Source organism: Dendrobates tinctorius, unplaced genomic scaffold (genome assembly GCF_039654945.1).
Source record: "Dendrobates tinctorius isolate UK_male_01 unplaced genomic scaffold, ASM3965494v1 ptg000192l, whole genome shotgun sequence".
NCBI lineage: Eukaryota > Metazoa > Chordata > Amphibia > Anura > Dendrobatidae > Dendrobates > Dendrobates tinctorius.
Window position 1 is genome coordinate 2,095,271 of NW_027361859.1, and position 24,035 is coordinate 2,119,305.

Sequence of the window (24,035 nt, forward strand, 5' to 3'; positions counted from 1 at the left end):
TCAACCCAAAATGTGGATGATCTAACCTTCATTAAAATGAACCATGTATGGGTTTCCAAGGATTTTGTCCCACCTTCCCCTGATGACACATAGGGTGACAGAAAAATGGCTTGCTTTGGTCCACCTCTTCCTGGGACTTGACCTATTTCGCCTTTTGCATCAGCTGAATGTCCAACATCAACATATACCACTTTCAAAAACTCCCTAACTGTGCTGCCCCCCCCCATGGCCGTGGTCACCACCTAGCGCACGACACCGTGCGAGTGCCGTTGCCCTGGACAGGTGGGTAGGCCGACTCTTGGGCGCAGGCACTGGCACAGGGTCCCTCATAGTGCAATCAAGTGTCTCTGACGGTGGTGGTGCACACCCGCCGTCAGACACACCGCTGTACTATGAGGGGCACAGTGCCAGTACCGACGCCCACGAGTGGGCCCCCCTTGCTTGGGCAGGGCCCCAGCATTTGCAATCTTTACCTCTCCCTGCTCCTCCGCTGTGTAGTCTGGGCCGTCAAATCCATACTGTGCCTGACACCGTCTGAGCCTGCCTCCTGATGTATAGAGATATATTTTGAATGTGTACGCTATCCATACATGTTATCCGGGGATACGGTACCCGTTCTCACCTTTGTGCAATCACGTGTAATCCATACTGGGCCTGAGAACGGCTGGCGAGCTGTTAAGCAAGCTACAGCACCTGTGGTTTGCACACGTAAGTTTTTCATTTTTTCAGGAATGACGGTTAGGCCTAATTCCGGAACTGCGGTTGACCTGCACTTACTGGGAAATCATCGTTCGCGGGTAATAATTGTAATCACAGATCCCCATCACTAACGTTGTTCAGCGGGTTATCTTCACCTGTAAGCGACAAACGCTGGCCTTTTCAGTGTAGCGCACATGAAGCCACGGACATGTAAGGGCATGACACACCAGTTATTGGCCAATCTCATGTGCCAGAGCCTCACGTGTCCCTCTAGTAAGCCGGACTCGGACCGCGGGGCATGACGGAGTCTCGTTCGTTAACGGAATTAAGCTTGCAATCTGTGCATCTTTTCTGTAGCTTGCATGGTTGAGGTTTTCCAGGTGGAGTCGAATTAAACCGTAGGCTCCACTCCTGGTGGTGCCCTTCTGGACATTTCTTTAAGGTTCAGCTTTGCAACCATACTGCCCACGTAAAACAAACACTTTGCCTTCATGAACGCTGTTTGGAGGGCCATGACTCATGGGAATAACGCCGCCCAATCAGTTAACCTGCTAGAGAGATCCTTCGTTGCTCGCAAGCATGACATCACACTCCCTAGGAGGAAGGTAATGCCACTGTGGCGACCGTACTCCTGGGGGCGACACAAGTGCACTGATGCCCAGCCACTGCTCGATGAATCTGCTGGTACATTGACCCAGACCACTACATTCCCCTCGCACGCTACACGGCCTGAATCTGACCCTGATGAAACTCAGGTTACCCTTCCCATATACAGTTCCATCTTACACGGTGACAAAGAGGAAGCTGCAGATGAAAGTGCAGGTTCGGCCCACCCGCCATCAGACACACCACCGTACTATCAGGGGCCCTGTGCCAGTGCCGTCGCCAACGAGTGGGCCCCCCCTGCTTGCTCAGGATCACAGCACTTGCAAGGTTGAAATACTGTGCAGTGAGATGGAAGATGAGTCCAGACTAGTACAGGGATTCCCTAGCGAGGAGACTTATTTCATTGTTTTCAATGTTGGGACAGCAATTTTTGGGGAGCACTATACGCTGGAGAATGATAGATGGGGCCCACCATACACTGGAACATTCCAAAGGTGGACATCAGACACTGGAGCAGCATTTACAGGGCCCATTATACACTAGAGCATTAGAAATGGGGCCCATTATGTTTGGAGCATTATTTGGGCCCATAAGACAGTGGAGCTTCACCCATGGGGACCAACATATACTGTAGCATTATGTGGAGCTCATCATATACTGTTTCAAACATTATATGGGACCAATGATTCTGTATGGAGAAATAGATGGGCCTTGTCATGAGATGGAAAAAGTGAAGTATTTTTCATTGTACTATACCGCTATTTCTCTGCCGTATCGGAGCATTATGAGTTGTGGTATGTGTTAAAGGGGCGCTCTTTCGCCCAGGGCACATGAAAACCTGGAGCCAGCCCTCCCCCCCCCACAACTTTAGCCAAATAACCCCCATTTTTCAGTGCGTAACTTGTATTATGAAGTTAATTAAGGTTGACAAGCTTAAGTAAGAAGAATTGATGCTTTTGGCATTCAAATGGGCACTGTAGGTGTGTTTCCTGTCCTCCTCTCACTGCTGACTTTTATTCCCCATTGATTTACATTGGGTTTCGTGTTTCGGGACGACCCCGACTTTTCCCTATAATCGGCCGATCTTGCTCGACCCGACTTTTGGAAAAGTCGGGTTTCACGAAACGAAACTCGACCCTAAAAAACCAAAAGTCGCTCAACTCTACTTGTCAGTGGTCATTATAAATGGACAGGTTTTACATTTTTTTCTGGTTGCAAGGCAAGGTTCCTGCAGCTATTGGAGAGGACAGGGAGCTTCTGACAATGTTGATTCTTAGATTTGGGGGCTGCCTAAAACACAGTAGTGGGGGGTCTTAAAAAATGGATCAACCACTGAGGACTCTCAATTCTAAATATTTTTCTATATTAATAACTAATCCATGGGCTTGATGTCACCTGACAGTATAAAGGTGACATCAATCCCGCAAATATTAATATAAAAAGAAAGACTGACCAGCTCACTCAGGCTCCTGGTGTCCTGAAGCATGGAACTTCAAGGGACCACGTGCAAATAGTGAAAAAAGGAAAGGTACAAGCTTCGATAATATCAAAATTTATTGCATTAAAAAGATTCCATCATGAGGATTGATACAGCAATGCTTTTCGAACACACAATCTGTGTTCTTTGTCAAATCTGTACATGTGCTGAATACAGATTAATTAATTTAGCTTGACTGGTTGTGAAAAATGGGGAAGACCCCACGCCGTTTAAAATTATTTATTTTAATAATAATAAAAAAAAACAATGTGCGGACCTCTCTATTCTTAATAACCAGCCAAGATAAGGCTGACACACAAGGGTTGCATGCCTGCTCCTATCAATTTTGCCATGCTGGTTATCAAAAATAGAGAGGAACCCAAGACATTTTTTAAATGTATTTATTCATAGCGCAGGCTGATGAATACTCCTATCAGTCGCCACCTGCTCTCGCTGTTAACATGTATGACTATTTACTAAATATTGAGGCTGTTTAGAAAGGCTTTGTATCAAGAACTGAATCAATACATGGCCCTATGTGTTTGCATTTTAAAAAAAGGAGTCCCGTCTAGGACTAGACATATAGATTATTCTTTGAGCAGTTCATACATTACAGCTCTCTGACTTCCCATTTTCCTATTATGGTGATATACATTTTTTTTTTTTATTATTGTGTGCGTGTTTTCACTGTATGTCCTTTTAATACAGTATAGGGGTGTAATAGGGCTTTCAGAGCTACCGACATGGAGGGAGGCGCCATTTCTCTAACATTACAGTGTCAACCTCCGCTGTCAGATAGGGTGATTACTAGAACTTCCTAAGGTTTGAATAGCCCCTGTAACTAATGATAATTTTCTACACCGTGTGCAGAATTATTAGGCAAGTTGTATTGGAGAGGATTCTTTTTATTATTGAATAACAACTATGTTCTCAATCATCCCAAAAGACTCATAGATATCAAAGCTTAATATTTTTGGAAGTTGGAGTGTTTTTTTTTAGATTTGGCTATCTTAGGAGGATATCTGTTTGTGCAGGTAGCTATTACAGTGCAGAATTATTAGGCAACTTAATAAAAACCAAACATATACCCATCTCACTTGCTTATTTTCACCAGGTAAACCAATAGAGCAACACAAAATGTAGAAATAAACATTTCTGACATTCAAAAACAAAACAAAAAAAATCAGTGACCAATATAGCCACCTTTCTTTACGATGACACTCAAAAGCCTTCCATCCATAGATTCTGTCAGTTGCTTGATCTATTTACAATCAACATTGCATGCCGCAGCCACCACACCCTCCCAGACACTGTTCGGAGAGGTGTAATGTTTTCACTCCCTGTAGATCTCACATTTTATGAGGGACCACAGGTTCTCTATGGGGTTCAGATCAGGTGAACAAGGGGGCCATGTCATTATTTTTTCTTCTTTTAGACCTTTACTGGCCAGTCACGCTGTGGAGTATTTGGATGCATGTGAGGGAGCATTGTCCTGCATGAAAATCATGTTTTTCTTGAACGATACCGACTTCTTTCTGTACTACTGCTTGAAGGTGTCTTCCAGAAACTGCCAGTAGGTCTGGGAGTTGAGCTTTACTCCCTCCTCAACCCGAAAAGGTCCCACAAGTTCATCTTTGATGATACCAGTCCATACCAGTACCCCACCTCTACCTTGCTGGTGTCTGAGTCAGAGTGGAGCTCTCTGCCCTTTACTGATCCAGCCTTGGGCCCATCCATCTGGCCAATCAAGAGTCGCTCTCATTTCATCAGTCCATAAAACCTTAGAAAAATCAGTCTTAAGATATTTCTTGGCCCAGTCTTGATGTTTTATCTTATGTTTCTTGTTGAAAGGTGGTAGTTTTTCAGCCTTCCTTACCTTGGCCATGTCCCTGAGTATGGCACACCTTGAGCTTTTTGATACTCCAGTAACGTTGCAGCTCTGAAATATGGCAAAACTGGTGGCAAATGGCATCTTGGCAGCTTCACGCTTGATTTTCCTCAATTCATGGGCAGTTATTTTGCCCCTTTTTTTTATCAACACCTTCTTGCGACCCTGTTGGATATTTGCCATGAAATGCTTGATTTGTTCGGTGATCACGCTTCAAGAGTTTGGCAATTTCAAGACTGCTGCATCCCTCTGCAAGACATCTCACAATTTTTGACTTTTCAGAGTCCGTCAAATCTTTCTTCTGACCCATTTTGCCAAAGGAAAGGAAGTTGCCTAATAATTAAGCACACCTTATATAGGGTGTTGATGTCATTAGACCACACCCCTCCTCATTACAGAGATGCAAATCGCCTGATTTACAAAATTGGCAGTTGGCTTTCAAGCCTATACAGCTTGCAGTAGGACATGTATAAAAAGGATGATGTGATCAAAATACTCATTTGCCTAATAATTCTGCACCCAGTGTAGGACCTTGGTTCATTTGTGACCATACACCGATTTGCCCTGATTAGTTACACACTCTGGAATACTATTTTTAGAAGAGTGTTTTGAGTAGTATACTTTTAATTGTAGAATAAAAGTTAATTTTTAGGGGTCTATTATTTAATCTATTGAGGCCCTGTTGGTCTATTTGTTCTTGGGTTTTCTTCATTATGTCTCATATAGTACCTGCTCTAAGCTATAGTGAGGGCATGTTATTTTTTCCATTATATGCAGATGCCTGCTTATGCTTGGCAGCCTTATGAGAGGAGAGCTACTAGGAGAAATGTTATACAGCAGTCATAAATTTTGAAACAACTCCGCTTTGTGGACAGTTTTTTATTTCTTATGAAGTTACATGTAAAAATAATTTCTGCAATTGGTGGTAGGTCATGTGACCAGATCTGTCAAATTCCTCCAATTGTAAAACACCTCACATATGAAAGCTGTTTTTCCATTGGAGGAGACTGATGGGCTCATCTGGTACACATGACCCTCCAACAGTAGCCATTGTGTGGACAGATGTGCTAGCCAGGTCAATGGGTGCGGAAAGCTGCATTAACAGAAAAAAAAAGTGACCGAACTTTAACTGAGAAGCCTTCAGTGAACTCCTTCTGAAGGTTTAACAGGAAACTCTTAACAGTCTTTTTCTAAGCTCCTCCTCAGTCATTAATTCTGAGCTTGGCGACCATCCGTAATAGGGCCTACAATGTCCTCCAATTTGTTTTTAGCTTGTATTGGAAATTAAATTAGATTTGAGTGAAGGAGCTTAATATGAAGGTATGATATATAAAATGTTATGATTTGTGCATAAAACATTATGAACATGAAAAGATTTTTCCTTTGTGACATTTTTGATGGCCATTTAGAGCTGCCCTTTGGGAAAACCATTTTCCACATATAGTACATGACAGTGGCTTCTGCTCTGTGTGAATTTTTAGATGGTTCTTAAGGTTTGATTTCCTGGTAAAATATTTCTTACATTCTGGGCATGAGAATGGCTTCTCCCCTGTGTGAGTTCTTTGATGTCTAAAAAGAGCTGAATTTTGGCTAAAACATTTCCCACATTCTGAACATGAAAATGGCTTTGCTCCTATGTGAATTCTCTGATGTCTAAAAAGAACCGATTTCTGGTTAAAACATTTTCCACATTTAGAACATGAAAACGGCTTCTGCCCGGTGTGAATATTTTGATGTGTAGCAAGAGATGTTTTATCTGTAAAAAGTTTTCCACATTCTAAACATGAACATGGCTTGACCCCTGTATGAACCCACTGATGTTTAACTAAATTTGACTTAGAAGTATAACATTTCCCACATTCTGAACAGGAGTATGGCTTTTCTCCTGTGTGAATTCCCTGATGTGAAACAAGACAAGATTTCTGGGTAAAACTTTTACCACATTCGGAACATGAAAATGGCTTTGCACCTGTGTGAATTCTCTGATGTCTTAAAAGATCTGATTTCTCTCTAAAACATTTCCCACATTCTTCACAAGAAAAGGGCCTTGCCCCTGTGTGATTTTTCTTATGTTTCATAAGGTATGATTTCCAGGTAAAACACTTTCCACATTCTGAACATGAAAATGGCTTTGCTCCGGTGTGAGTATTTTGATGTTTAGCAAGAGATGACTTATCGGTAAAAAGTGTACCACATTCTGAACACGAAAATGGCTTCACCCCTGTGTGAACCCACTGATGTCTAGCAAGACTAGCTTTATTATTATAATGTTTTCCACATTCTGAACAAGAATATGGCTTTTCCCCTGTGTGAATTCTTTGATGTATAACAAGACCCCATTGCTGCTTAAAACATTTTCCACAGTCTGAACATGAATACGGCGTTTCCCCTGTGTGAATTCTCTGATGTCTAAAAAGATCTGATTTCTCTCTAAAACATTTCTTACATTCTTCACAAGAGTATGGCTTCTCCCCTGTGTGACTTTTCTTATGTTTAAGAAGTTTTGATTTCCAGTCAAATAATTTTCCACATTCTGAACATGAAAATGCCTTCTTCATTGTTTGACATCTTTGATTTAAGACTCTTCTGCTACATTTTTTCTTCGGTGATTCAAATGATAGGACCCATTCAAAAGGATCATATGATAGATCTTTACTGTGAACGGCTATATTTGGAATTATGACGTGCTCTTCATATGCAACTTGTGTGATACCACGATCATCTGCTTTACGATCTAAAGATATCCAATGTCCCTCTGAGCTCCTGGGACAGTTATCTGCCAAGAATAGAAAGTAATATTATCTCCTAAAATTTATACTGATGTTTTATGACATTTACATCTTCAATGTCTATATAAATTAAAGGCATGCAGCAAAATTTGATTATTAACTAAGAAAGAGATGTAAAACAAATCACAATCTAACACTAGACCTTAAAACCAGCAGAAGATGATGCTACACTTCGTGCTACTTTCTTGCAAGTTTTTTTTTCTGCTATAAAGTCAACATCTTCATAGTTTCATGACCCAGTGTTATCTGTTATCAGTCTTTACTACTTAAATGCTCAGTAGAGAATTGTTAAGGGAATATAAACAACTTTGGATTGGACACAAAAAAAAGGATACCATATATACTCGAGTATTAGCAGAGTTTTTCAGCACATTTTTTTTGTGCCGAAAATGCCCCCCTCGGCTTGAAATCGAGTAAGGGTAAAGAAGATGGTGGGGGAGCAGTAGTGGCGGGAGCAGGGGGTCACAGGAGGCAGGAGACAGCTGCTGTGACTGAAGCCTGTGCCCGCATCTAAAGAGAAATTTTCACTGCGCTGGCAGTGAATATTCATTTCTTTGTAATAGCACGCATAGTGTCAGCCACAGCAATCAGCTCCTGCAGCTGCCGGGCGGACACGTGTGCCCACTACTAAGAGAAATTAAAGGGATTGTCCGGGCTTTTCACATAGTCTCAGTACATATCTGGGCTGCAGAATTATGACAATAAGTAATTTACTTTCTGTCACTAGTTTGCACGGTTTTCTAGATATTCTGAACAGAATGTCCAAGGGGGGGGGTGTTCTGGCATTGAAATGAGAACTAGTTGTAACCTCCTACTCTACTCCAAACATGCCCTCTGTAGCAACAACCCCACCCTCCATAGCTACAGGCCCTCCCCGTCCACATGAAGAAGCCCTCATCACACAGTAACAAATCCTCCCCCTCTAGCAGCCTCACTGCAGAGAGCAGACCACCCAGCTGCTCCTCCCCCAGACACACGCTGAACAGTGATCTATGGAAAGTGAAACTAGTGAGGAGGAGGGAAAATCGTCCTGTATTCTGGGCCACTCCATGATTACAATACATAACTCATTATCAGTAATTCCTTCCCTCACTGTCCCAGGCTGCTGGCAGCAGTGAGAACAGAGTGTGTGATGGCCAGTGATGGGGGTCTGCAGCTTCTAATCTGCACAGGGGATGGCAGTCACTGATGTAATCTGTTGTGTGACAAAGCCTCTGCTGTGCGAATGAGACAGCTCTGTGTCACTGATGTCTTCACACAGCAGCAGATTTGGTGCAGTGTATGTGTGAGCACTGTGTCTCTAATGACACAAATACTGATGGGAGCAGCCTGTCCAATCAGCAGCTGTAACAGTGTGAAGTGTTGGGGGGTGTATGTATGGAGATATATATGATACTAAGGATTCTGATACTATAAATAAAGGGCTTGTTTGTGTTGTTGAGGAGCCCTTCCTTCATTCCTTCGTAGCTTTTCACTATTCCTTTCTGACCCTGGCATACCTCCAGCCTGTGTAAGGTGTGTACCAAGTGGTATATGTTCAGCCGAGATCCCCACAGACTATGTAAAACCTTTTAGGACAGTCAAAAAACTGAACAAAGCAAACCACAAAAAAAATTTGACCATAAGTCCTGCTATAAAATTGTATATTTTATTAATAATTTAATAAAAACAAAGTTTTTATAAAAAAGCAAAGCGACAATGTCACATAATGTTATAATCACTATATAAACAGAGGGGGCAGTGCTGTCCACTTTTATGGGACCATACCTACTCCAATGAATACTTTGCTGGAAATAAAGTGCAACACAAGTGTATAAAATATCGAGTATAGAAAAATCAAATAATTTTTACCACCAATATATGCAAAGAGAAAACAAATTAATTACTTGTAATTATTTTTGTGGTTTCCACATCCCTGCTTTATATGTTATAGCGACTGATCCTTCAATTGTCCAGTATTATCAGCATCTACTGCATTCATTGTAATATACAGGATGCTGTTATATGCCTGTGGCGCCCCTGAGGCTCAGTCGCCACAGAGGTACTGCACCTCGTCCTGAGGTGTGGTGTCCCACCATCCAGGTAAGGTGGGGACTCCTGACCACGCTCCAACACCTGCACCCCACACCACAAAGTAGTGTAGCAAAGCACCTTCGGCGGCTCCCTGCTTGGAGTATAGCAAAGCACCCATTGGTGGCTCCCTGGTTGGAACACGAAACGTGCTGGGAGGTGGGTGGAGTTAGTTTTCATTACAAGGATCGGGAAGAGATTAGGATTAGAAGTCAGTTGGTTAGGGAGTTGGAGAGAAGAAGATCCCCGGAGAGAGGGATAGATGGATGGAAGTCTTGCAGCAGATCCCAGTGACTTGGGTCTGCTGGCACGGGAAAGGAAGAGAGAGAGCAACGTAGACTGGAAGCCTGACTCTCCATAGAGAAGAAGATCAGTGCGGAATGTGAGGAGTAAAAGAGAACAGAGGACGTGGGTTAGAAGAGAACCCTTCCTAGAAGTTCTACGGATACTAATGGTTGTTAGCGTGGGTGATCTGGAGCAGGAAACTCCGGGAGTGGACCCTCTGGACCGTGGCACCGAGGGACCTCGGGCGAGCTGCCAGGTGAAGCCGACCCCTATACAGGGACCGTTAGGAGCAGGCCCAGGGGTTCGAGTACCACGGTACCGAGAGGGGCGGCTCAGGATGGACCGGAGTAAGACTGAGACTGGAGTAAAGAATGACAGAGCAAGACTTGAACCAGGAGACCGGAATGAAGGGAGACAGGGAACTGGAACGAGAAGGAATGACAGGAGTAGGAACACTGGAGACAGGACTGGGGTAGGATGGCAGGAACACTGAAGGCAGGACCGGAGTAGGACGGCAGGAACCCTGGAGACAGGACTGGAGTAGGACGGCAGGAACACTGAAGGCAGGACCGGAGTAGGACGGCAGGAACACTGAAGGCAGGACTGGAGTAGGACGGCAGGAACACTGAAGGCAGGACTGGAGTAGGACGGCAGGAACACTGAAGGCAGGGCTGCGGAAGAGAACAAGGAACACGGGTAGCAGGACTGAGAAGCTGCTGCGGGAAGCAGCCGAGAACAGAACTGTAGGAGCAGGGTGCACACAATGCAGCAAGGCCAGAGTGCTAGGAAACACAATGATCAGGCGCCTCCCTCAGGGGGAAGCGGCCTGATATGGCCCCATCTGGCCAGCCATTGGACCAAAGGTGCTTCCGGGTCAGGGCACAGCCGGAGCATAAGAAGCAGGAAGGAGGCACGGCCGCGGCCTATGGCGCATGCACATAGCATGCAGGGAAGGCATCGGCCGTGAGCCCGTCTCAGGTGACCGCCGAGGCCTTCGGGTAGAGAGCGGCTGCTGCGTGGGAGCGGAGGACGGGTGAGTATGGCGGAGTGCTGTAACAATGGTCCTGCAGCAGACACCGGAGGAATAGAAGTAGTGACCACTTTATTCCCACACAAGACTTGGGGGCACAACAGCAACATAATAGTGAGCAGGGACTTAGTAGCAAGAAGTCCCCGAAGCAGGCTACAGCTGTCTGCCGTACAAGTAGAGTTCATAAGAACATTGGACAGGAGGAACTCCAGTGTAACTCAGTACTAGGAGTACTTCACTTAAAGGCGCTTTAAGAGGAGACGTTCAGAAAGATACATGCTGGCGGAGTGTTGGAAAGGAGTATTCCATCTGGCCTGGAGGTTGATTGAGTCCCTGACCCGGGGGACACGGCACGGAGGAAGGCACCTGTTTGTACAACAGACTGTGAGTAAAGTTTTGGAACTACATGCCCTGGTGTCCTCCACTTATTCCTGTGCCAACCTGCCCAGTACTACTACATCCCTTGTACCGGACACTACACCATCTACGTGTCACCTCACCTACTCTGCCCTGGGAGATGTTATAGCCCTGTGGAGGGCTATAACATCACTGCTGCACCACACCATCTGTCCCAGAGGATCTGTCTGCAGCGTCGGCTTATATCTTCATTGCCGAACACCACAGGTGGCGTCACGAATCACTTATAAACTTTCATCACCACAAGCACACTGAAATAACCCCTTTTACAATGGGCGCCCAGGGCCACGGGCTGGGTCACAGCTGCCGTGACATCTCCTATTGAAGCTCATCGGGCCCGGTACCGAGAACCCCACAGCCCTGGGAGGGCAACCCATACCATTGCTTTCATGTTATACTTAATAGTAATGAATACTCACTGCCCTCCACGCACATAGTTACGGCAGCAGTGCTCTGTTTGTGAGCAGCACATGACATCCCAACCATGCGCTGCTTACAAGCATAAAGCAGCTGCTGACACCGGAACAGGACGCTGCAAGGGAGAGCAGGAAGGTAAGTATAATGGTTTATTTTTTATGTTTTTTGATGGGGGGCCAATTATACCAGGATAAGGATGGAGCCATGCATACAAGGCCAGGGATTAGGAGGCCATGCATACAAGGCCAGGAATGAGGAGGCCATGTATACAAGGCCAGGGATGAGGAGGCCATGTATACAAGGCCAGGGATGAGGAGGCCATGCAAACAAGGCCAGGGATGAGGAGCAATGCATACCAGGATAGGGATGAGGAGCCATGCATACCAGGTTTATACTCGAGTCAAAAAGTTTTCCCAGTTTTTTGTGACAAAATTAGGTGCCTTGGCTTATACTTGGGTCGGTTTATACTCAATTATATACGGTATGTCTTTTATACATTTCCTTTCTTTTTAATCTACTTTTGGCTGTGATTGAAAAAAAAATGGACTTGCCATGTTTGCTGAGAGCTTAGGATTTTCTTTCCAGAAAAAAATGCTGCATAAACTGAACTGCTGCACTGAGCACCACCTGTGTACAGAGACTTCAACTCCTGCCCTGTATTTCTTTGTTGGATAAAATACTAAGGTTGCCCCGAATTGAACTATATCCTATCTAAATGAGATGTGCAACTCAAAGTATGTCTATGCTTTCTTTCAGACTTTGTCTGGCAGGTGTGCACCTACAAGACTGCTCCATCCTAAACTCCAAAGAAGCATATAACATGCGGTATATATGTTTCCTAACAGTGGCTCCTAATCATGCACTGATGCCTCAGCATTCATCCTGACTGTGCACACTGTCAGGCAAATTCCTCTTGAGCAATACGTAGTCTAAATCGAACCCATGTGCGTCATGTGACAGAACCCTAGTGGTAAGATTTGGAATGGCCTGCATATAGCTTCCTACACAAAAGAAGATGGATCCTGGTTGCTTTTCAATGAAGAAGAAGCAAATACAAAACCATTGTTGTTCTTCGCCTTTGTCGTCTTCAAGTAAAAAAGCTAAAAAGCCCCCACCATCCCATCCAAGTGGAAGCAAAGAATTTTGGAAATATGGCAAGAATTATTGATTGAAAAGTCTTCTCTTTTTTTTCTCTCTCCTCTGAATGAATGGGTGTCAATGAGTTTAAATCGAAAAAGAATGGAGAAAAAAAATACATAAGCGAATAATAATTGTATTATATTTCTTGTATTCATGTGTCCACTGTTTATATTTGAACATATAAATAAAGAGGACATCGACTGGTGTCTCGTCATAAAAGAAAGGCCCACCATACGGATTATATTTTTCTTCACATGATTTTCTAAGTTGTCAGCTTATTCTACATATATTGTCATTAGGTTTTGTAGTTTAAAATTCTGGGCAGCTAAGGGTCAACATCTTCTAATTACAGGTAGTAGGGTGCATTCTCCGGGCTGTAAGTTCTGGCTGGAACAGGTCTCACTCCAACAGAAGGACTTCCAATGCCCAAAGTAATGGGGACAGTTTTGGTTTAGCAGAAGAATGGTGACCACTTGTTTGTGATATAGCTGGACTACATCACTGATAAAGCAGCAACAGACGCTGACGGAGAAGAATTTGTGACTTCTCTGCCTTTAGTGGTTACTACTCACCTGGGTAGTCATACGTAGTTATCTCCTCTTTACATCGCTCATCACTCCTCACAAATGTCTCGTTAGTATTAATATGGGTCAGCTCTTCACCCTGAAACACATACAGTATGTAAAAGTCACAGACAGATGGAGAAGTCACATCTATGATCACCTCTAATCCTCCATCTCCACCGTTCTCATTACACAAGTATAAAACATATAATACTGGTGGATAAAACAAGACTGAGCAGAAGACCTTCACAGTCGCCTACACATCACAGGGGAGATCTCATGACACCTCCTCTGCATCTACCTCATGATCATGAAGAACATTGAGATTTTCTTCTTTACAGTCCTGTGGAAGAAGAGGACGGGGACATCTCTCTGGTGTTGTCCTCTTACTGGATAGAACTGGAGGAAACACATACAGGGACTGAACTCATTCTTTACATACAGATAATTATAGGCCGTGTGCATTTAGTCCTGTCTATTACCTGGTGATGTGAGGGGCTGGGAAACCTCCATCATGACGTCCTTGTACAGATCTTCGTGGCCTTCTAAATACTCCCACTCCTCCATGGAGAAATGGATGGTGACATCCTGACACCTTATAGGAACCTGACAAATACAATGATATTGTCATCCCATGATCCCTTCATAGTGCTACTGTATAATGTCCCAGCATTCCCAGCAGTGTCACCTCTCCAGTCAGAAGCTCAATCATCTTGTAGGTGAATTCCAGGATCTTCTGGTCATTGATGTCCTCGTGCATCAGAGCATGAGGTGGAGGCCCCATGATTGGACTTAAGGATCTTCTTCCCTCAGACACAGGGTCCTCACTAGAGGTCTTCTTCACTACTGTGTAATCCTGGTTATGGAGAGACAAATTAATAAATCTCACTACAGACAATTCCAGAGTCCTCACCTCTCCAGTTCTGTCCATCTGTTATTCCCATAGATAAGAATGATGTAATGTGACATCATCAGAATCTCTCACCTCTCCGGTAAGCCGGAAGAGGATCTCTAGGGTGATGTGTAATATCCTCTCCACGATCTTGTCCCTGTCCCTATGCATCGTCGATGAGTAGGTAAGATTATGTAAATCAATAATTAGTATCCTTTATGGTAAGAACCTAAATGGAAAAAAACATGAGCCAATGTAAAAAAAAACAAAAAAAAAAAGAATACTTATATGTGATCAATTGAGGTAAATGTGTTAATGTGTTCAAGAAAAACGCTTTTCACTTTTGGTTCTCTATAGTTTCTATAGCTTCAATGAATTTATGACTGGAATAATATGGCTCTAGTTTTTTGGGGGGTTAGCAGTTAATAAAAACTAAAATCTTTTGTAAAAAATAACAAACAAAACAAAACTTGTGTGTTGCGATATTCTGAGACCAATATTTTTTGAATTTTATCGTTGATGGATCTGTGTTAGAGCTTAGTTGGCCAATTCTAAGCATTCTCAATTTTTCATATTTCTAGAGCAAGAGGACTCGGGTCCTGCCAGTGCTGTTGCTGTTCCTTCTTCCTCATCAGATGAGGAGTTTGATTTCGACAAGTATTTGGACAACATGGACGAGGCAAAGCGTTGCCACAGGGAAAAAGATTCCACTCCCATAGAAAACAGATTGACCATATTTCAGCAAAATTTTTCACTTGCTCTCAAAGTAGTAGCAGACTTCAATCGTTCATCAAAACTGACTGTGCACGAGACAATTCCTTTATTCCCTGAAATTGTTAGAGACATTGCCCATGTGTTTACTGCTTTGCCACCAACCCAAGTTAGTGTAGAGAGGTTGTTCTCTAGCCTTAACCCCTTCACCCCCAAGGGTGGTTTGCACGTTCATGACCGGGCCAATTTTTACAATTCTGACCACTGTCTCTTTATGAGGTAATAACTCTGGAATGCCTCCATGGATCCCAGGGATTCTGACTCTGTTTTCTCGTGACATATTGTGCTTCATGTTAGTGATAAAATTTCATTCATATAACTTGCGTTTATTTGTGAAAAAAATGGAAATTTGGCAAAAATTTTGAAAATTTCGCAATTTTCCAACTTTGAATTTTTATGCCCTTAAATCACAGAGATACGGCACACAGAAAACTTAATAAGTAACATTTCCCACATGTTTACTTTACATCAGCACAATTTTGGAACCAAAATTTTTTTTTGTTAGGAAGTTATAAGGGTTAAAAGTTGACCAGCGATTTCTCATTTTTACAACACTATTTTATTTTTACGGACCACATAACATTTGAAGCCACTTTGAGAGGTCTATATGATAGAAAATACCCAAAAGTGACACCATTCTAAAAACTTCACCCCTCAAGGTGCTCAAAACCAGATTCAAGAAGTTTATTAACCCTTCAGGTGCTTCACAGGAATTTTTTGAATATTTAAAAAAAAAATGAACATTTAACTTTTTTTTCACAAAAAAAATATTTCAGGTTCAATTTTTTTTATTTTGCCAAGGGTAAAAGGAGAAATTGGACTGGAAAAGTTATTGTGCAGTTTGTCCTGAGTACGCTGATACCTGATATGTGGGGGGGGAACCACTGTTTCGGCGCATGGCAGAGCTCAGAAGGGAAGGGGCGCCTTTTGACTTTTTCAATGCAAAATTGGCTGGAATTCTGATCGGACACCATGTCACGTTTGGAGAGCCCCTAATGTACCTAAACAGTGGAAACCCCCCACAAATGACCCCATTTTGGAAACTAGACCCCTCCAAGGAACTTATCTAGATATGTGGTGAGAACTTTGAACCCACTAGGGCTTCACAGAAGTTTATAACGTACAGCGGTACAATTAAAAAATCATATTTTTTCCACAAAAATGATCTTTTCATCCCCAATTTTTATTCTCCCAAGGGTAACAGGACCCTAAAAGTTATTGTGCAATTTGTCCTGAGTACGCTGATACCCCATATGTGGGTGTAAACGACTATTTGGGCGCATGGCAGAGCTCGGAAGGGAAGCAGCGCCATTTGACTTTTTTGGCTGGAATTGAGATCGGACACCATGTCGCGTTTGGAAAGCCCCTGATGTACCAAAACAGTGGAAACCCCCCACAAATGACACCATTTTGGAAACTAGACCCCCCCAAGGAACTTATCTAGATGTTTGGTGAGAACTTTGAACCCCCAAGGGCTTCTCAGAAGTTTATAACGTACAGCCGTACAATTAAGAATCATATTTTTTCCACAAAAATGTTCTTTTCACCCTCAATTCTTACTTACCCAAGGGTAACAGGACCCTAAAAGTTATTGTGCAATTTGTCCTGAGTACGTTTACACCTCACATGTGGGAGTATACCACTATATGGGCGCATGGCAGAGCTCGGAAGGGAAGCAGCGCCATTTGACTTTTTTGGCTGGAATTGAGATCGGACACAATGTCGCGTTTGGAAAGCCCCTGATGTACCTAAACAGTGGAATCCCCCCACAAGTGACCCCATTTTGGAAACTAGACCCCCTAAGGAACTAGATGTGTGGTGAGCACTTTGAACTACCCCAGTGCTTCACAGAAGTTTATAACGTGAAAATAAAAAAATCGTATTTTTTCCACAAACATGATCATTTAGTCCCCATTTTATTATTTTCCCAAGGGTACCAGGAGAAAATGGACCCCAAAAGTTGTTGACCAATTTGTCCTGAGTACACTGATACCCCTTGTCCTGAGTACACTGATACCCCAAATGTGGGAGAAAACTACTGTATGGGCCCACGTCGTGGCTCGGAAGGGAAGTAGTGACGTTTTGGAATGCAGACTTTGATGGAATGGTCTGCGGGTGTCATGTTGCCTTTGGAGAGCCCCTGATGTACCTAAACAGTGGAAACCTCCACAAATGAAACCATTTTGGAAACTAGACCCCCCACGGAAATTATCTAGATGTGTGGTGAGCACTTTGAACCCGCAAGGGCTTCACAGAAGTTTATAACGCCCGGGCGTGAAAATAAAAAAATCATATTTTTTTCCCACAAAAATGATATTTTTGCCCCCAATTTTTTATTTTCCTAAGGGTAACAGGAGAAATAGGACACCAAAAGTTGTTTTGCAATTTGTCCTGAGTAGGCTGATACCCCATATGTGGGTGTAAAACACTGTTTGGGTGCATGGCAGAGCTTGGAAGGGAAGGAGCACCTTTGACTTTTTCAACGCAGAATTGATTGGAATTGAGATCAGACGCCATGTTGCGTTTGGAGAGCACCTGATGTGCCCAAACAGTGGAAACCCCCCAATTCTAACTCCAACCCTAACCCCAACACACCCCTAACCCTAATCTCAGCCCTAGCCCTAACCCTAACCCTAGCCCTAACGGGAAAATGGAAATAAATACATTTTTTTAATTTTATTATTTTTCCCTAACTAAGGGGGTGATAACGGTGGGTTTGATTTACTATTTATGGCGGTTTTTATTTTTGGCAACTGTCACACGTTAAAAGACGCTTTTTACTGTAAAAATAGTTTTTGCATCACCACATATTGAGAGCTATAATTTTGACGTATTTTGACCCATCGAGTCATGTGAGGTCTTATTTTTTGCAGGACGAGTTGACGTTTTTATTGGTACCATTTTCGGGCATGTGACATCTTTTGATCGCTTTTTATTCCAATTTTTGGGACGCAGAATGAACAAAAACCAGTGTTTCATGAATTTCTTTTGGTGGGTGCGTTTACACCATCCCGCGTACGGTAAAATTGATAAAGCGGTTTTATTCTTCGGGTCAGTACGGTTACAGCGATACCTCATTTATGTCTTTTTTTATGTTTTGTCGGTTTTATGCAATAAAAACAATTTTATATAAAAAATAATTATTTTTACATCGCTTTATTCTGCGAGCTATAACTTTTTTTATTTTTTCTCTGATGATGCTGTGTGCTGGCTAGTTTTTTGCGGGACAAGATGACGTTTTCAGCGGTACCATGGATATTTATATGCGTCTTTTTGATCGCGCGTTATTGCACTTTTTGTTTGGCGGTATGATCATAAATCATTATTTTTTGCTTCGTTTTTTATTTTTTAAGGGGTTCACTAAAGGGGTTAACTAATGGGACAGTTTTATAGGGCAGGTCAGTACGGACGCGGCGATACCAAATAAGTGTACTTTGATAGTTTTTTTTATTTCCAAAAAATGAATTTATTAGGGAATTTTTTTTTTTTAATTTATTTAGTGATTTTTTTTAAAATTATTTTTGCACTTTTTTTTTTTTTAACTTTATTAGGTTGTCCCAGGGGGGACATCACTGTCCTGTGACAGATCGCTGATCTGTCACATCACAGATCACTGTGACAGATCAGCAATCTGTCACAGGCAGTGTGCAGGCTTCCTCATGCCTGCGCTTTGCAGGCACTGAGGAAGCCAGCTCCCTGCAGGCCCCTGAAGGTCCCCGTCTCCATATTGGATCCGGGGACCTGCAGGGAAAGAGCCCCCCGCAGCAGCGCTGCACATTGCGCTGCGGTGGAGGGCTCAGGGAAGCACGGAGGGAGCCCCCTCCCTGCCGATGCTTCCCTTTAACCCCCAGTACACCGCGATCATGTTTGATCGCGGTGTGCAAGGGGTTAGCGTGTCGGGGGCGGTCTGTCACCGCCCCTAACACATAGTGTCGGGTGTCAGCTGTGATAATCAGCTGACACCCGGCCGCGATCAGCGGCGCTCACCACGTGGGCGCCGCTGATCGCACTAGACGTACTATCCCGTCCATGGGCATAGGGGCCCGGGTCCCATGGGCGGGATAGTACGTCTGATGGCAGAAAGGGGTTAAAATAATTAGGTCAGATTTGAGGTCACCTACGAATGAGGATCTGACAGAGGCGATACTATTTCTCAGAACAAATTCATAGACTGCACAAATGCTATTCAGTACGTTTTTGTTGAAAACTGTTTTTTTTCCACTTACTGGAAAGTGTATAATAAATTGTAAATATGCAAAAGTTTTTTGTTCTAAAGTTGAATTCCAATAAATATATTTTATGTTCTATCTAAATGGCTTGATTATTGTATCACAATAATGATTAAAAGCCTGATGTTACCATTTTACTACAGTAAATTTATCACTTAAACTTAACCATGTATGAGGGAGTTGGAGTTGTGGAGTCGGAGCCATGGGAATTAAGGAGTCGGAGGTTTGGCTTACTGACTCCACGATAAGGTAATAAGACAAAAGTTTTGTCGGAGGCCAAGTCCAGGGTCAGATACCTGAGCGCGTCGAGAACAAAAGGGATACCACAACGACAAATCCTAGGTTCGGCCACATGATCAGACAAAGAGCAAAGCACACCCCAAATAAAGCAAAGCTACAGCTGACAATGGTCTGCTCATAACTAGACAGCTAAATAGCTAGCAAATAATTAATGACAGAAGGCACCTGGAGGAACGCTCGTAGGCTAGGCCAGATTGAGCAGCAGGGTTGCCAATGAGAATGCTGACAACCCAGCACGCCCCAGCATCAGATTGGACAACTGTGTTGTCACTCATAATACTAACAGTCCAGAACCCTCTAGATTTCATTGGGCAGATGAGCTGGCACTCACAATGTCCCAAGGTCAGAGTAAATGATGAGGCCCATAGCAACCTAGTTAAGCCCCTGTCCATACTAAAAAAAAAAAAGACCAAGAATGTCCGACTCTGGGCCAAGGTGTGGACCAAACTAACCCATTAACCCACTTCGGTTTTGAGTTTTCGCTTTTTGATCCCCTTCTTCCCAGAGACATACTTTTTTTAAGTTTTCGGTCAACATGGCCATGTGGGGGCTTGTTTGTTTGCGGGACAAGTTGTACTTTTGAACGACACCATTGGTTTTAACATAATGTGTACTAGAAAACGGGAAAAAATCCCAAGTGCAGTGAAATTGCAAAAAAAAAAAAGGGCAAGCCCACAGTTGTTTTTTTTGTTTTGCGTTTGTATCATGTTCACTAAATGCTAAAACTGACCTGCCATTATGATTCTCCAGGTCATTACGAGTTCATAGACACCAAACATGTTTAGGTTCTTTTTTATCTAAGTGTTGAAAAAAAATTCCAGTTTGCTAAAAAAAATAAATAAATAAATAAAAATTGCGCCATTTTCAGATACCCGTCTCCATTTTTCGTGATCTTGGGTTGGGTCAGGGCTTATATTTTATGCTTTGAGCTGACATTTTTATTGATATCATTCTAGTGCAGATACGATCTTCTGAACGCCCATTATTGCATTTTAATGCAATGTCTCTGCGAGCAAAAAAACGTAATTCTGGTATTAATCTTTTTTTTTTATTGATAGATCAGGCGATTCTGAACACGGCGATACCAAATATGTATATGTTTGATTTTTTTAATTGTTTAATTTTGAATGGGGCGAAAGGGGGGTGATTTGAAGTTTTATACTGTATATTTTTTAATATTTTTTAAAACTTTTTTTTTACTTTTGGCATGCTTCAATAGCCTCCATGGGAGACTAGATCGCCTCTATGTAGCAGAATACCTTACTAGCTATGAGTGCCGACCACAGGGAGGCACTCATAGCAATCCGGCATTGACAACGGTAGAGGTCTGCAGGAAACCTCTGGCTGTCATGCCAACCCATCGGTGACCCGCGATCATGTGATGGGGTTACCGATGAGCGGATTTCCGGCCAGATGGCTGGAAGTGCACGTTAAATTTAACAGGTTAACAGCGGTGGGTGGTTCACGATTCCACCCGTGGCTTTTAGGGGCACGTCAGCTGTTCAAAACTGCTGATGTGCCGGAAAAGATGTGGGCTCACCGCCGGAGCCCACATCAAAGGGAGGGAATCTGACATCGGTGTACTATTAAGCCCGATGTCGGAAAAGGATTAAAGTGTATAAGCCCTTAAAATTTTTTAAAAAAAAAAGCAGAATATAGATATAGCCTGTGTGTTTCAGCCATGATTCAGGTCTAAGGGGTAAGGTATCTCCTTGTGGAGAGTGACATGTCAGCTCTGGCTTGTCAAAGTAAGGAGGCTTATTCACCGTGCAATGCTCCTCTGGGAAAATAATATACAAATAGCCTCTTCAGAGAAAAAGAGGACTTGAACTCTATAGCGCCACCTGTTGGCAGTAGCGATCCTACAAGTCACAATTAACCCTTTAACGAGTCTTGTAACATGACTTAGGATTAAAGCCAAATCAGAATCTCAATTTGCAGACACGTTGTTTCGAGCTATTGGCTCTCGTCAGTGCAAAGTATGAGAACTGATTTGGCTAGGTGACCTCAGTCCAGAGCCTCTCACCTACTACCAACAAGTGGCGCTATAGAGTTCAAGTCCTCTTTTCTCTGAAGAGGCAATTTGCAACCATGATTCAGGGACTGATTGCTTGGAGACTCTTAAGGCCTCATCACACACAGCCAGATCGCTAGTGAGAGCGCTGATTTTGTGATGCCACAGCAATCTAGCTAGCAATCTCGCTGTGTGTGAGACATGGATCAACGACCGGCCCCCCTGTTGGGTATCACTGATCGCACTCGAACGTCCTGGGCCATATTTTGATCGTTGGTCTCCCGCTGGCCAGCGCACATCGCTGCATGTGGCAGCGAGAGACCAGCGATCAGTGACGCTGGGAGCTGGTTTCCAGTGTAAATAGCGGGTATCTAAGAGCCGTGCGGCTCTTAGATACCCGATGGTTTCCAAGGTAAACAGCGAGTAACTAAGAGCTGCGAGGCTCTTAGATACCCGCTGTTTACATTGAAAACCAGCTTGCTCGCTGGTCCTGATCGAAGGTGGGTCTGTCTATGTGACAGCTCACCAGTGTTCAGCTAACTATGTCCCGGCGATCCCATCCACGTCGGATCATTGGTGGGATCGCTGGGACATTGATACATGTAATGAGGCCCTTAGTAGACCTCCTTTTGTTTAACTTCAGGATAATGGCCGGTATACTTGTAAGGTGGCTGGACGCCATTACTATATAGAAAAGGCTCAGGAGGTGGAACCCAACAGTAGCTAGTGTGATAGTGGCATTTAAAAGGCTTCCATCGAGACAGTGACCCTTTCTGACAGCCATTGGCACCTTATGCTACAAGATGTTGCCACAGCAGCTGGGGGCAACTGAAGTTCCTGTGTATGACATGTTAGCCCACCCACCTCTACAGCCATAAGCTGGGCTCTATAAAGACTGTCAATGTTACTGCAATACCAAATTATCCCAGTGTACTAAACATGGAATGCGACGATCGCAGACTCAAGTGCACTAAAGGGTTAATTAAAAAATATGAAATCACCCCTTTTTTCACCAAATATAAAGCAAAATGTAATAAACAGAAAGTGTCACATATTTGGTAATTGCCAAAACTAATAACATGAAAATATTTATCCCACATGGTGAATGTCAATATGGGAAGGACAGAAATCAAACCGCCAGGGTCACCCCCAAAACTGCAAGATAAATAAAGCATACAAAACATTGTATACACCCAAAAATGGGACCAACAAACACTACAGCTCGACGCACAAGAACCCCCGAGACAGCGCCATCCACAGAGGAAGTTACGGGTCTCAGAAAATGGCGACAAAACTAATTATTTTAGAAAGTTCTTCGTGTGAATAATCACTAAAATATAAAGAAAAATAACGTGTGAAGTTTATAGGAGTAGGGCTGAGGTCACACTTGCAAGAAACTCGCGCGAGTCTCAAACCTCAACATCGGGCACTGGCACTGGGACCAGAGAGTGCGGCTGCATGTATTTCTATTCAGCTGAGCGCTCCAGTCCGAGTGCCGGGTATTGAGGTGCCAGACTCGTCCGAGTTTCTAACAAGTGTGACCAGGAGAATCTGCAGCCCCATACATAATGAACGGAGCGGAAGCCGAGCACATAACACTATAAAGGGGAACACACATAATCAATGGAGGAAAAAGCAACAGAGAATAACGGGGCTCCAGCACCTACCTCCACCTGCAGAGCCGCACTCCACATATATGGCTGCTCTGTGCGCACAGGACCTGGGATGAGGTCACAGGAGGGGAGGAGTCAGGGGTCACATGATTAGGGACCTCAGTGTATGCAGGACTCTGCTGTGCTGGTTGTCATGGTGCTGGATGAGGGGAAGTTTATGTGTGGGGTCAGGAGTAGAGATGAGCGACTGCCTTTTTTAGGGTCGAGTCGAATGAAATCAGCCGACTATAGGGAAAAGTCGGAGGCCGACTGAAACATGAAACCCAATGCAAGTCAATGGGGAAGCAAAGTCGGCAGGGAGTGGAGGACAGGAAACACACCTACAGTGCCCATTTCAACGCCCAAAACATCAATTCTTATTACTTAAGCTTGTCAACCTTAATTTACTTCATAATAATAGTTACGCATTGAAAACTGGGGGTTATTTGGCTAAAGTTGTTGGGGGGGGGCTGGCTCCAGGTTTTCGTGGGCCCAGGGCCAAAGAGTGTCAGTGCGCCGCTTTAACACATACCACAATTCATAATGCTCCGATACGGCACAGAAATATAGGTATAGTACAATGAAAAATACTTCACTTCTTACATGACATGACTGATATCTATTTTAAATTCTACATTAGCTCAAAAAACGGACAGTATATTACTCCATACAGTATTATGGCCACCACATGGTGCGCCATACAGAATAATGAGCCCCATATATTTGTCTATACAGAATAATTTTTCCCATATAATTTTCCATACAGTATATGATGAGCTCCACATAATGCTACAGT

The 24,035-nt window shown here is 43.4% G+C and overlaps 1 protein-coding gene across 3 annotated transcripts; it reads right to left on the reverse strand.

The window, feature by feature from the left end:
- Positions 1 to 5,534: 5,534 nt before the first annotated feature.
- LOC141055782 (uncharacterized) lies at positions 5,535 to 23,326 on the reverse strand. 3 transcript variants are annotated; one of them, XM_073552486.1, is made up of 7 exons: positions 23,255 to 23,322; positions 14,367 to 14,502; positions 14,070 to 14,237; positions 13,864 to 13,987; positions 13,683 to 13,780; positions 13,391 to 13,481; positions 5,535 to 7,446 (listed from the first exon to the last, which is right to left on the reverse strand). In XM_073552486.1, exons 2-7 carry the CDS (start codon positions 14,442 to 14,444, stop codon positions 6,029 to 6,031), a joined length of 1,977 nt encoding a protein of 658 aa, XP_073408587.1. In that variant the 5' UTR covers positions 14,445 to 14,502; positions 23,255 to 23,322; the 3' UTR covers positions 5,535 to 6,028. The 3 variants fall into 3 exon arrangements, with proteins under 3 accessions (XP_073408587.1, XP_073408588.1, XP_073408589.1); XM_073552488.1 differs by lacking the exon at positions 5,535 to 7,446 and adding an exon at positions 9,116 to 10,485; XM_073552487.1 differs by lacking the exon at positions 14,367 to 14,502 and having other exon boundaries at positions 23,255 to 23,326.
- Between the last annotated feature and the right edge of the window lie 709 nt (positions 23,327 to 24,035).

Excerpts from the sequence above, each read along its gene's own strand:
- LOC141055782 (XM_073552486.1), bottom strand. The coding sequence starts at position 14,444 with ATGCATAGGGACAGGGACAAGATCGTGGAGAGGATATTACACATCACC. Across the intron at positions 13,988-14,069 it reads TTGAGCTTCTGACTGGAGAG|GTTCCTATAAGGTGTCAGGA; the intron begins GTGACACTGCTG and ends TGTATTTGTCAG. Across the intron at positions 13,482-13,682 it reads ATGTTCTTCATGATCATGAG|GGTGAAGAGCTGACCCATAT; the intron begins GTAGATGCAGAG and ends TATGTGTTTCAG.